Here is a 14,147-nt window from a genome sequence, read left to right as displayed (position 1 = left end):
CCGCCCCATTGCACTGCCGTTGAATTCAAGCACCTTAACGATAATCAATTAATTAAGTAGTTAATTCAGAGAACTGTAGAAACTTGTCAGGACTTAGCTGAACTTGTTCGTTCATTTATTCGTAATTTATTCAGGATAGATTAATTGGGGGTAAAATTGTAATACGTTGCTGCGGAATACTAATCTAGCTTCGTTGCTGACAAATTTCCGTGTTGGTCGTTTTAGGTTAATTTTGGCTTCGCTTGAATTTGTAGTTTGAATTTAGCTACGACCCGAGGTAATTATGATTCTTCTTCTCTTAGCACTCGTTAAATCAAGCCGAAATTTTTCCTATCATACCTCAGGATTAGCGGAATTCTGGATGAATGTCAAAAAAAATGTAATGAAACAGGAGCTGTGACTCTCAGCCACGTTATGTACGTAAAAGAGACACACAGCAGTGAAGACTGTAATGGGCAAGCACGACTTACAATTAAAATTTAAGGCCTTGAAAATGAATTGTATGTGGTGCAATGTTTTGCCACGGGTAGCGTTGTGCTCTCTCTTCTGCGTTTCTAATAAACATTTACTTCAACCTTGTGCGTTTTTGTACGTTATAAATTTTGTATTATGTATGTTTTGCTTGATGGCTGATAGACGCGGCGTGGCTGCGAGTTCTTGTTAATTGTCCGTTACTCTGGTTATATTTCTACATATTTACAGTGCGAGGGAATGCGTTAAAAATTATTCAAGAAATGGAATTGAACAACGGCTATTCACTTAACATCATGATCCTATCTCGTCAATGATCGACTTGATTTTATCAGATAAAATCTTTTTCTCTTCGTCTACAGCGCAACTCCATTTTCTGTCCACGTAACGATGCGCTATTCCACTTTGCGTCTAACAAACCTAATGCAGCGTGTTAACAATTCCACCTTGACATCCCATCCAGTAATATTGTTTGCTGTAATATTCTATGCTTCATTTTCTACCCAATTCTGTACAATAATATTATTTACAGTAATATTGTCTATTCGGAGGCACCTCTTACCACTGGTTTAAGACGCCGGGCCAATTTGCTGTGAAGGTGATAAGCAGTCGTGGATCGTATCTATTTTTGAACGATCAAAGAAACGCCTTTCTTGTGTACAGATCAAACAGTCAACCGTTGTTTTTTCTCCTTGATAGTTTAATTTGTCAAAGCTATGACATTTTCCATTTTTTTAATTGTTGTACACAGCCACTGTCGTTCGTGACGAGAAAATTAACAGCAACTACAGACGGCAAGAGCATTCTCTCCAATTACATGCCTAACTGATTCATATCGAAACGAAAGAGCAGATCGATTCCCCAGAACAAATACTCCGGGTAATCTAAATTTAGTAACTGTCAAGAGATGAAAGGATATGGACCCCAACAATAGCAATATCTTGGATTCCGAACACCCTTGCACCTGAAGTGAACTCCATTTCAGTTAAGCTTCGACAGCGCAGTGTTGAAGTACCATACTATTATTAAAATTAGCGATCAAAATATCAATCTTCGTAAAGTTAACCATCCATTACGTAGAATAAATTTGTCGGCACTGAAGAAATAGGCCTACGGCCTGTTGCCGATTCGTCTACTTGAGTAAAAGAAACTTCATTGACTTCAAGGATGAGAACAATAATTATATTATATTAAAGAATTTATTAAAAAAAACACATCCCTTGGGAGAGTCGTATCGAAATTGCAGCCTTTTACATTGTTAATAATGGCGTCCTTTGGTTACCATTGACGGCATATGATGATATGAGAACAATTTACATTTAGTTTAGAGGCCCAATAATTTACAAGCGCTTCAACTGTTCAGCGACCTTGTTTGTCACAAATTTCTCAAATCAAAATCGTTCACCCACAAGAAATTCATCGCCCCGTTGCGAAAGGAGCAGCGTTAGCATCTCAAAGAGACTAACAAGGAGGGACAGGTGAAAAGCAACAGAAACGAAGACACTCGAACAAGAGGTCGCTTACACGGGACGTCGGCCGCTCGCACGAGAGAGACAGAGAAGGGAAATGTAAGGGATCCTACCTACGTCCCCTACAACTGCCCTGCCCACACAACAACTCAACCCCACAACTGCCCTGCCTACACAACAACTCAACCCTACAACTGCCCTGCCTACACAACAACTCAACCCAACAAATGCCCTGCCTACACGGCAACTCAACCCCACAACTACCCTGCCTACACGGCAACTCAACCTCACAACTGCCCTGCCTACACGGCAACTCAACCCCACAACTGCCCTGCCTACACGGCAACTCAACCCCTTAACTGCACTGCCTTCACGTTAGCTTAACCCCACAACTGCCCGCCTACACAGCAACTCAACCCCTTAACTGTCCTGCCTTCACGTTAGCTTAACCCCCACAACTGCCCTGCCTTCACGATAATTTAACCCCCACAACTGAGACCGGCGTTCAGGCAACTCGAGCTCTGTGGTGGGGCGCTCAGGAACAATGCCCTAGGAATGCGAGATCCCACAGGAATTTAGACGAGCACAGACACGCATCACAAGAGCCCTCTTAATTGCAGGGAAAAAGAACCATACAAATACAGGGCCAATGTCCAAATCAAAATTATTATATACAAGCCAAGTTTTCATACCCATAACCTTTTAATTATTATTGGTGTGAAGTTTGTTATTTTCATTACTCGCCTGAAACATTGAATTAGAATATTAGATGATGGCAAAATAGTGAAAACAACGTGCCTCGCTCCTTGGACTGAAATTAGTAACACTAATATTGCACGAACAATTTAGTTCGAAATTTTTCCTAACTTATAACTGTTGTTAAATCCTGGCACTAAAAACTCGCATCGACTATTCAAAACGCAGCCCACTATTTGCCCAAAAACGCAGCCCACAACAAAATGTCAATATGAACGATTAAATCTAACAGTTTATTTATAAGGCAGATTACTTACGAATATAACGTTAAGATAAAACTGAGTATTTACATTGACTAGTAATTTTTCGACAATGAACAAATCTAAACTGAATATTAATTAGGCAAATGCTTCTTGTGTGACGGAACAATGATAGCTATTAGTCACAAATGTTATGGTTTTTTGTCGAGTGAATGATTATGAATAATGACAGGTAGATATCATAGTTGTTTGTCAGTTTCATGGTAATTAGGCACTGCGGATTTAGTAAGGAAAATTTCGTCTCCACCGCAGACTCAAATTGGGCAATGCTGGCCTCTGGCATGCATCCTGACTCAAAAACGGATGATGAAACTCGGGACTGAAAATTCGCTCTCATGAGATGAAAAGACGGAAATTATTGTCAAAGTCGATACGATAAACTGTTTTGACTGTTTCCAGAAAGCTCAGCACTAAGTCATTCAAGACAACAAATATTTCTGTTAAATAGCCATAAAGATTTTGCATCACAATCTTAATATATATTCATTGTTAAAAATACTATGAAAATTGCAACTGCAGTTACTGCCATCACAGACGCAAATGTTTGTGGCTTTCTGTAACCGATAAATTATTGAAGAAATTATTCGAAATCGTTTGTCTTATTGAAGGATGTTCTGTACATCAGATAAATGTTTGTGACTTAATTCAAATTGAGATTTAGTTCAGAAGATGCGTATTGCCCAAATGTGAGTCATCCTGACTCAGTTTGGTCCGGCACAATGGCGTATTCAGTGCTACGTCTGCTCTCAGATTTTGCTGCGGGTAAGATAGTGTGACATCATTTGGACAATATGGCGCTTTATTTTTCGTAATACTATTTCAGAGATGAGTGGACATCTCAAAGTCGCTCCGTGTGTGACGCTGCCACTCACTTGGCGGTTGCCCACAGGTGCTTGTGCTGCAACACAAAGATTTTATTAAATTATTTTATTTTCGTATTGAATTCTGCAGAGTTATTTATTAGCAGATAAAATCAATGTTACTAAGCCATAATTGCCTTAAATAAATCTTCCAATTCCGTTTGTGGGTAAATAACATTTTGGACAGCCCCTCTGATCTTCTCAGCAAGAAGCGAGATCAAACGAATAATAGTTGCTGAAGCTCTGTGCGACATTGGAAAACTTCCGCCGATAAAACGCTAATAACGTTTGATTTATTAAACAAAAATCGGATGAATAAATTTGAGCAAAACACTTTGGCTTTAAACAACCTGTTCAAGATGTTAAAGTCGGACCGAGTGTTGAATTGAGAGTTGAATAAAGCTAGAACGCTGCCGCCCACATATGCAGGGTGATTCACGGAAACTTCCCATTTGAAAGCTCAATAAAAAAAGGACTAGTAGAGAAATCATTACCATGTAATGTTATTGAAAAACATCACTTGAAATTTTGTATCATTTATTTTAAAGATCACATAGGGGAAATGACGGCCGCCATTGTCAATGCTTTCAGATCCGTTCCACTAGCTGAAGTATATTGACGGGTATGTTGGCAATGGCTAAACGTATGTTGTTCTTCAAATGGGGGAGGGTCCTTGGACAGTCATTGTAAACAACTGATTTACGATAACCCCATAAAAATAAAACAAATAAAAAAACTTAAAAAAAACACGTTTTCTTAACGGACAAAAAAGGAAAACATTTACTCTTATATAGCATTTAAGTTATGTAAAATGTTATGTAATGTTATGTAAGAGTAAATGTTTTTCTTTTTTTTGTCCGTTAAGAAAACTTGGTTTTTTAAAGTTTTTTAATTGTTTTATTTCACTATTTTTAGTTTTGTAAAAACGAGAAAAACGTGGTTTTTAAAAATATTTTTATATTTTTTTATTTTCTACTTTTTAGTTAGCAATTTTAGCAATTCAAATCAATTTCCAGGGTTGGCAAGTGTGGATGTTCGAAAAAAAACTCAATTACAAACCGTGAATTTTTAGTGTTTTTCTTTTACTTTCTAATTTTTTTTTAATTATTATTTCTGATGACCAAATCTTGAATTGTTAGGCAGCATAAACATGCATGCCAAATTTCAACTTACTAGGATGTTTAGAAGTACTCTAAATTAAGGTTTGAATTTTTGATGACAGACACACACGAAACGAAGTCAAGAAAAACGTGTTAATAATTACACGGAGCCAAATCGGGAGATCGGGCCAGTCAAAGAAGGCCGATACCTCTCAATTAGATGAGGCCCTCTGCAAAATGTTTTCATGCTGAACGGTGAAGAGAACGCAGAACGTCTTGCTTTCTTTCTCTACATTTTTTAGTGTAGTGGCAGTCCTCGGACCTCTAGACCCTGTTGCATTCACACTTCCACTTGCCTGAAATGTGTCCACCCACGTAATAATCGATTTTCGATCAGGAACCCGAATTGAAGACGAATACGGGACCGAGTACGGAATGCGATCGTTGAGTAGCGATAATGAAACGGCCATTAGAAAAGTGCGCCTCTACAGCAAACGCACGTTGCTCGCTTGTCTAATGCATAGTGACAACTAATTAGACAAGAAACAAAACTTCTTCACCCTGTTTTTCATATGCGATACTCCCCGATCTTTTCCTACAACATTGTGCTGCTTGGCGCGGAATACAAAAGAGGAAGTTTCCGTGAATACCCAGTACAACGATGTCGGCATAGTCGTTGGGTAAAGTTATTGTAAATTCTACGCATTAGTATAGCCAGTGAACAATAAGTAAGCATGCGTTAAACGTTAAGGCGTGAAGGCATTCTGTTTTAGAGTGATTGTGAAGACTGTAGTTATGATGAACGTCTTACCGTGCTACTCAGTGAAGGCAGTTCTCACCGTCTCTTATCCTGGTGAACAAACAAATTCCTACGGTGAGTATGTACAATGATTTACAATATACTGATCCAAAATACAATGTACTAAGATCCAATGTACAATGCTGTACAATGTACCAAGACCTTACGACGAGCACACAAATTGGATACATTAAAGAGCAGAACATGCAGACTACAATTACAGGCAGTTTCTACAACGATCATTTATTTGTAAAGTTAGCAATATTACATGATGTTGATTTGAGTTTATACACCATACAACAAAAGAGTAATACGAAAAAATGCTGAATAAGCAGTAAAAACTCAACGTAGTTCTCCTGTTATTTGAACAGTGAAATATTCAGTTCCAGTTCCTCTCCAAGATCCTTAGAAGGAAAATATATTTTGAAATTAAATATGAAGACAATTAAGTCATTGATGGAAAGTAACTAAAATATAAATAAATAAGATTTGCTTAATTAAAAATTTCGCTCGACATGGTGGAATTTTGTGCAATATTTCTTCCGGAATATCTTAAATTTTAATAAATTATTCCACGCGGAGAAACATTGTACTTTTGATTTATAAGTACTTCAAAATTCAAAAAATAAATGCAAGAAAGTACAATGTAGCTAAGCATAAAATTAGAGGGTTAAGCACATAGAATAATATTAATAATTACTAACTTTTTATGCAATTAGCATTTAGCTTCAACTACTACAGTATAAGCTATGTACACAACACTCACATAAGATAGATATGCTAAAACGTAGACATGATTTACTCTATGAAGTATATGAACACTCTACATTTATGAAGCACAATATAGCTAGCAGCATTGTACAGGTGACAGCATAACTGATATTCGTACTCACGGTTATGTACTGCATTTCGTATGCGTCTGGAGCATCGTAAGTGATTTCGTATGGCAAGGTCTGGTACGCTTCCATCACGAGTACCAAACACAGGATGAGCACCACCACCACTGCAGTGCCAAGTACCACCAACCACCAGCACCACAGCAACACCCCCTCCTCCAGCAGTCGCTGTACCATATGTCAAGTATATAATTGTGCACGATATTAATGATCATATAAAACAATTAATCAAATAAAATTGATTACTTCAACAGCAATAGAAAACCAGCCTGTTCAGCGTAGACTAAAATAATAAGCATGACAAGCTATAGTGACGTCCGACCCTTCTTACTTCAGCGCCAGCCAGATAAAGTAGTCTTTTAAAAAGCAGGAATGTAAGTTCGGTATTTTCTATACTTTATTTTTAACACTTAAATTCCAGCGAAGAAACTGACGAAAAAACAATAATAAATTCAGAATGAATCTAGAAAGAGTAACCCAGCGTCTGGATCATACTGAATCTATTCAGAGTATTGCTTGTAGCACTGAATTAAAATGCGAGGTTACGACGACAACAATAAATTTATTATGAATTAGAAATGAATGGCTCAGCCTGAGTTATTCCTAATAATGTAATTACATTCCATTCATAAATATCATCAACGTCAATTTTGCATATCACATCAACGTATTTCGCAGATGTTACACCAACAGTGGTGCATTAGTTCAAGACTGAATGGTTTGAAAGGGAAGGTTATCGAACGATCGCGAAGAACAGGACTTTTCCGTAAATTCTAAATTCAGATGAAAGTAAAGACCGCAAGTTAAAACTCTAATAAGATTGAAAACAAATTTAACATCTCCCATATAAGAAATAACTGTTGGAATGATCACAGAAACTCTTGGACAATTGAGGTACAAATAACAACACACGGAGGGCGCCCACAAGTGAGAAGTGACCAGCGACTCCGAAACTAGTGCATTGAAATTGGTGCAAACAAGTTTCTCAAAACTAGTGCTTTAAAAGTAATTCCTGATATATAAAATGAGTAGTTCGTAAGTAAAACGAAATGATTTATATTCAATGGAACTCAAGGAAGTCACAACTAGGATATAAAAAAATAGTGAGGCAGCAGTAAACTAGAATTTTGTGAATGAAAACTTGTGAATGAAACTCGAGTGAACAAAATTACAGTGAATGATAACAAAAATATAAAGCAAAGAAATTGTCAAATAATTCAGCTTGAGCACGAATAAAATGGTAATAACGGACAGAAGAAGAACTTCAGATTAAACCGAATTGAAGCTTTGAATTTAAACTATTTTTGTCTTCAATGGGAAGATTTTAGGTCAACTTTTAAATATTGCGAGTATTATTCGCCTTGATTCTTCACTCCATTGCATACTTTTGTTTAATATTGTGACAGATGTTGGAAAGTCAGCATTGTAATGATATTTTCAACACAAATTTGGCAAACACAAATAAATTGACGTCCAATAGACTTTCATGTAATTCGTGTTGTTAGTATGACCAAATCACTGCGGAAAGCATATGTCAGAATTAAAATCTTAAACGAAATGACTAAATGACATGGAATTTTTTTTAATTTAATGCCACTTAACTATTGCACTTCGACCATGAAATTATTCCACCGAATCATTATGGAGAACGTACGCTATAAAATAAATCTACCAAAGTATTTCCACCATGAATCAGTATAGCCAAAATTTTGCAAAAAGACTACTATGGAATATAACGATTTAACTAAATGAATAAATAACTTGAACTATAATCAACTCAATGCTAACTGAATAAATGCAAATTGATCTTATTTTCGACTATTTCAAATTCGACTCACCCACGTCAAAACTCCCACCACAGCGATGGCCGAGAGCAGCGACACCCACTCCAGCACCAGCCACGGCAGCATCAGCTCCTCCAGCCTCTGTGACAAAATTACGATCAGGGTCGCCTGGTGAGATATACTCGGCACGGAGGAAAATATTTCGATCATACTGGAGTGGAGCGTGGAGTGAAAATGGGAGTGGAGAGTCGAGCATAGAGTGAAGAGGGGAGTGGAAAGGGGAGCGTAAAATGAAGAGGGAAGTGGAGAGGGCGAGCGTAGAGTGAAGATGGGAGTGGAGAGTCGAGCATAGAGTTAAGAGGGGAGTGGAGAGTGGAGTGTATATTGATGAGGGAATTGAAGAGTGGAGCGTAGAGTGAAGAGGGAATTGGAGAGTAGAGTGTATAACGATGAGGGAAGTGGAGAGTGGAGTGTAAAGAAGAGTCGATAGTGGAGTGAAGAAGAGATTGGGAGCTGGAGTGGAGATTGGAGTAGAGAGTTCAGTGGATAGAGGACTAGACACTAGACAGTAAAGTGGAGAATAGAGAGAGGATTGAATTTGAAAGAGGTGGAGAGTTGAGTGAAGATCGAATAAAATCCGTGCGATATTCATTCATTATAGAAGGTAAATATAGGATATATCATGCATATACACTAAACCTTCATCATTCTCACCCAGATGGCGGCTGAGAGTAGCAGCGTCGCGGCGATGACGCACAGGATAAAGTAGACCAGCAGACCCAAGACGCAAGCCCCTGCCGTCAGCTCGAACAGCAGCGAGCTCAGCTCAGGGTCTGTTTCAGGGTCTGCTGAAAAATGGATTAAGGTCAATTTTTCAGAGCTAGTTTTGATTGTATCTGAGCTAACAGGGTCTATTTCAGGGTCTGTGGAAATATGGATTAAGTTCTAATTTTTTTATATTGTTTTCATTATTTCTGAGCTAACAGGGTCTGTTCAAACATTGATTATGGTCTAATTTTGAGGATGATATTAAAAGTATCCACGTTAACATCAGTCAAGAAACATGAAATTCTGAACAATAAATTCTGTTGAAAAATCTTTTTTATTATGTTTTTAAATAAATAGTGTAATTTTGATAGATTTATGATGATATTGTTGGTGATAATTATTAATTCTAAAATCAAGTAAAATATATCTAGAAATTCAACCGTAATCTTAGTATTCGAATGTTTCCATATTATTTTAAAAGTCATGGTTCAACAGTAGCATCACCACTCAGGAAAGGAACAGTTGTAATCAATTAGTATAACAACAATTTATTTTAAAATAAATAATTATAATAACTGTTTAATATATAATAACAATTATATTGAATAATATATAATAATTCTTTGAAACATAACAGTAATAAAAAAATCAAATTCACCAGGATTTGTGGACGTTAGAACTGCCGAGATGAAGCCGGTGGTGGTGACGATGGGAGGGATGGTGAAGGTGAAAGGCTCATCACCAGAATAATTATCGTCTTCTAAAGAGAAGTTGTTGCTGTGGTGCATGCGGCTAAACCTGCAAGGTATAAAAACAATTATTCTATGCTCTTAAATATCAATAATATCCCCCAAAAGACGCTCTCCTTCCATCTCCTTTACGCCTAGTAGCGCCCTTTCATACTTCCTATTTATCCACTTTGTCCATTCAATCGTATTTGTTAACGATTCTAACTTTTACATATATCGCAGTTTGAGGTGTCCACCCAAATGCTTCTCTAGTTCTCAACGTGACTACAAGTTAATAACGTTAACGTTCAAAAAAATCTTTCATATTTCCCATTGCCTTCAACCTACTTGCTACTTTTGCTGTCCAATTTCTAATTTTGTTCATTTTAAGCATGGTAGTTCCTGGGTTTCGACCCATTACAATATTAAATAAACTTTTATTTTAAAAATATAGCATTCTTGAACAATTTATAAAATTTGGTCAAAGCCAATGAGTAATTGCATTGTACTTGACAATAATTTCGCCAACATCTGACCTCGGCTGGTCGCCGGACCGGAGTGGCTGGGCGGTCGGCAGGAGTTCGGTATCATCGAATGAAGAGTTAGACCGTTCATTATCTGCGATTAAATACATGAATGATAGTATGCATAATGAAACACGTGTATAATGATTTTAATTTCAAAGCATGTAAATAAATATTTTACCTTATCGATGCTATAGCAAGTTGATATACGACGCGTCAATTCGAGGGAACTGCAGAAAATGATAATATACTAAAAATTGAGCTTTAGAATATTTTCAGAGTCTGTCAATTGACTTTTATAATTATTTAAATAAGTGAGAATCATCACATCTATTTGTAATTCACTTATTTTTTAATGAAAATAATTTATAGTTTCCTTCATTACTTACTGTAAACTTATGCATTTAATGTATGTATGTAATGCATTTTCGCACTCGTATAACATTGTGTAATACATGAAAATCAATAGTTTTTTATACTAATATCGACAAATTTTCAATACATTGTAGTTTTAACACTACGACAAGTCAAATTATTCCCTCAACACATTGATAAATAATGTTAACAATAATCTCTTAATCTATATAATTTATTAACTTAGTCACTTGAAACAAAACAAATAACTGATATTTAAGAAATCAATCAAGCCTAAGACCACAGCGGGCATCCACGACAGTATTATTCAAAATGTCGTGTGTTAAGATTTTATGTTATAAGGTAAAAATAATCACCTGGAGTTGTTGAAGTGCTGGTAACCACGTATCCATCGGGAGCTGGACTGCTGCTGTCAAATCCATTTGTTCCTCCTGAAGAACTGCCATGAACCGCGTTGCTGATGAATAAATTAAATTTTTAATATTAATAGTAATGCCAACGAACGAAAGGAAATATTTATTAATAGAAAATTTTAGAAATACTCAATGAGAAGAAAAGCAGGTGCAAAAATATTTATATATCAATCATCAGCCGAGGGTCTAAGGCATTCATTTACTTCAGTAAACTTTTTGGCCCTTCGAACCCACACAATGAATGCACACACATATAAATATGTAAAAAAAGTAACCCATATTGCCGTTTTTGGCGAGTAAAAAGGAATCGAGAGGTTAAAAGCTAAACGAATGTTTTTTTTACCATACACAATGTTTGAAGATACATATTGAGTGAATGAGGCAATATTTAATGTTATAAAGTACATGAGACAAGTTTTCCTTGTCGACTCCTGATTTAGCTTGTTCTCCATATCTCTATAATGCCAAGAATTTCGAAAGGAGAGCTCTATATAATTTTGAATGAAACCTTGACCTTCATATAAGAATAGATTCAATTCAGGAATTTTCTATAATATAATGCGAATATTTCAATTTTCAAAATACACGAAATCATATCCTGTTGAGGCGAGTATCTTATAGAACAACCTGGTATAAGTCACATGTAAAACTCTACGGAGCTTGATACCAGTATTTTATTAACTACTTCGCTATCTTGTATTGTTCTCATGAAAGCCCAGAAAAAAAGATTCAAAAGAGCAATGTTCCATAGATTTCATAACGTTACCTTATTAGTATTTATTTCTTCATTTTTCTTTATTAATTGGAATAAACTTGGAAAAACAATCAACATTACTAACTTACCGAGTTAGAAGTCAGACCGAAATATTTATGTAGGTATGCAGTTCCGTTAAACGTGCCAGATGATTATTATTATAAAATTAACAACAACGTCTAAATTGCTTCAACCTTTGCAACGTTTTACTCACATTAAGGAATCGGTCGACACATTTGACGGGCTTTCAGAAACGATTAAGTTCGGACCTACTGAAGATAATTCCGTGAAAAGAGTATTAAACGTTGGAGTCACAGCACTTCTCCTTGTCACAGAAACTGACATAAATTCAGACGATGTTGGAAAACTCTCTTCCTCAGAACGTAAAATCCTCGGCGTTGTTAACTCCATATTGTTTCCGTTTCCTTCAGGCCGATTTGAACTGAAAGTATCCTGTATATCTGAAATGTTTGTAACTTTGTGATCCGGAACGTCAACGTATAAAACATGCGGGTCCAGGATAGTTGTCAGGTTATTCACTTCCTCATTCCCACCCAGGCTGGCAGAGTTGTTTGCAAACATTTCATATTCATCTTCAACAATGGGAATTTCAGTCACGTTCAAGTCATTTTCCGCCAAGCTATAATTTTCTCGCGAAAAGCTAAGATTCGAAGCTCCATTCCCTACATCATGATCTGAAAAATTTAGTGGTAAGTATCCATAGAAATCTTCGTTAGATCGAACGGTCTCATTATCTACAGATCCTGATGCATTATTGTTCAAATATAGAAGAGTGTTGGGCTCATTTTCGTCAAGAAAATCTTCATTCTCTTCATCTTCCTGAAGGAAGATACCTGTTCTCTTGTCTATAACATCAAGTACTCTAGCGTCTGAGCTTTCGTCAATGTCAGGCACAAATTCTCTTTCTCCTGAAACGTCATCTTTTTCTGGCTCGTCAGTCAACCGAATTTCGTAAGCACTTCTGCCCATCGGCTCATCGTCTCGGTGGTCTGTTCCACTGACGAGGATAACTTCAGAGCCGCTGCGGTTGCGGTTCGTCACTACATTACCGTCGGCGTCCACCACCACCGGCAGATGCATCGTCGTCAGTAGCGTCCATGACTGCGTCAAGACGAGTTCCAGCTTCGGGCCCTCGAGCGTAAGCAAGTAACTGCACAGTCCGATGCAACCTAATGCTCCGACCTGAAAAAAGAAATTTCGCTTGAATTTATGGGACTGTTAGAATACTGGTGAAATTTTCTACTCAACTGGACGATAAACTTCATACAATGCTTAATTTTAAAACATCTCAGACATGAGTTTGAATTTGCGTTGTGGTAATTATAAGTTCACTCTTATAACAAATTTTAAACATTTTTATCATCACAAACTTTGTTATATATATTTAGTGATAAACCTAATTTCGATGATAATGCACATTTTCATTGGCAGAACTTACGAGATGCAACACTGCAACACCCGCAACGGTGGTGCGGGGAGACGAGCAACAGCCCATGAGTAACTCCTGCAACGCTCTAGCTATCCAATTAACAGAATAATAAAGTTATAACTATGCTGCTATAGTTATAACTCTGCTTCTAAAAAAATTCAAGGGTCGTTTCAGAATTTTTTTTGTGTAGATTTAGATTTATTTCTTCCCAAACAAAAGCTAGATAATATGTGTGAGCTTCGGTGTTTGACGGATGCCGGCTGCTTGGGGATAGTGAATTTCAACTAATTAATAAACTATCACATTAAAAGATTGCTTCTAAAGTCAACACAAAAAAACTAAAAATAAAAAGCGAGATTGAAACAGCAAGCAGATATTTTTTAGTAATAAATAAATAAATATTTGGCTAATACATAGATGATGTGTTAGCCAAATTTTAAAACGCTTCTTTCAAAATTGGTTTTGTATTCGTACGTTTGTCTCCATATTACAGAAACAAATAGCATGTATGATTGATAAAAATATAAGCATAATGTAAAGATTACTCCATCTTGCATTAGATTTTATTTTATTAAATTGATGTCAATTCAACCAAAAGCTATTCCGATATTGAAAGGCTATTTCGATTGAACTCGTCACACTCATCAATTTTAGCTGAACCAGTCACAACTGAAAATTTTTGAAATGAATATTTTGTATTATTTTTTAGAGGTACTTTCACCCACATAACACCTTAAACT

The 14,147-nt window shown here is 36.5% G+C and overlaps 1 protein-coding gene across 3 annotated transcripts; it reads right to left on the bottom strand.

Moving 5' to 3' along the window:
- Positions 1-2,000: 2,000 nt before the first annotated feature.
- On the bottom strand, positions 2,001-13,731 carry LOC108674939. Of its 3 annotated transcripts, none has more exons than XM_018162926.2 (10): positions 13,417-13,731; positions 12,172-13,160; positions 11,147-11,247; positions 10,428-10,509; positions 9,822-9,961; positions 9,110-9,243; positions 8,450-8,536; positions 6,609-6,779; positions 5,756-5,766; positions 2,001-3,854 (listed from the first exon to the last, which is right to left on the bottom strand). In XM_018162926.2, exons 1-10 carry the CDS (start codon positions 13,471-13,473, stop codon positions 3,776-3,778), a joined length of 1,851 nt encoding a protein of 616 aa, XP_018018415.1. In that variant the 5' UTR covers positions 13,474-13,731; the 3' UTR covers positions 2,001-3,775. The 3 variants fall into 3 exon arrangements, with proteins under 3 accessions (XP_018018415.1, XP_018018416.1, XP_018018417.1); XM_018162928.2 differs by having other exon boundaries at positions 3,798-3,854; positions 5,728-5,766; XM_018162927.2 differs by lacking the exon at positions 5,756-5,766.
- Positions 13,732-14,147: the final 416 nt, after the last annotated feature.

Source organism: Hyalella azteca, unplaced genomic scaffold (genome assembly GCF_000764305.2).
Source record: "Hyalella azteca isolate HAZT.00-mixed unplaced genomic scaffold, Hazt_2.0.2 contig5032, whole genome shotgun sequence".
Lineage (NCBI taxonomy): Eukaryota > Metazoa > Arthropoda > Malacostraca > Amphipoda > Hyalellidae > Hyalella > Hyalella azteca.
The sequence above is the reverse complement of the archived record's forward strand: the minus strand, read 5'-3'. Positions and strand labels throughout refer to the sequence as shown.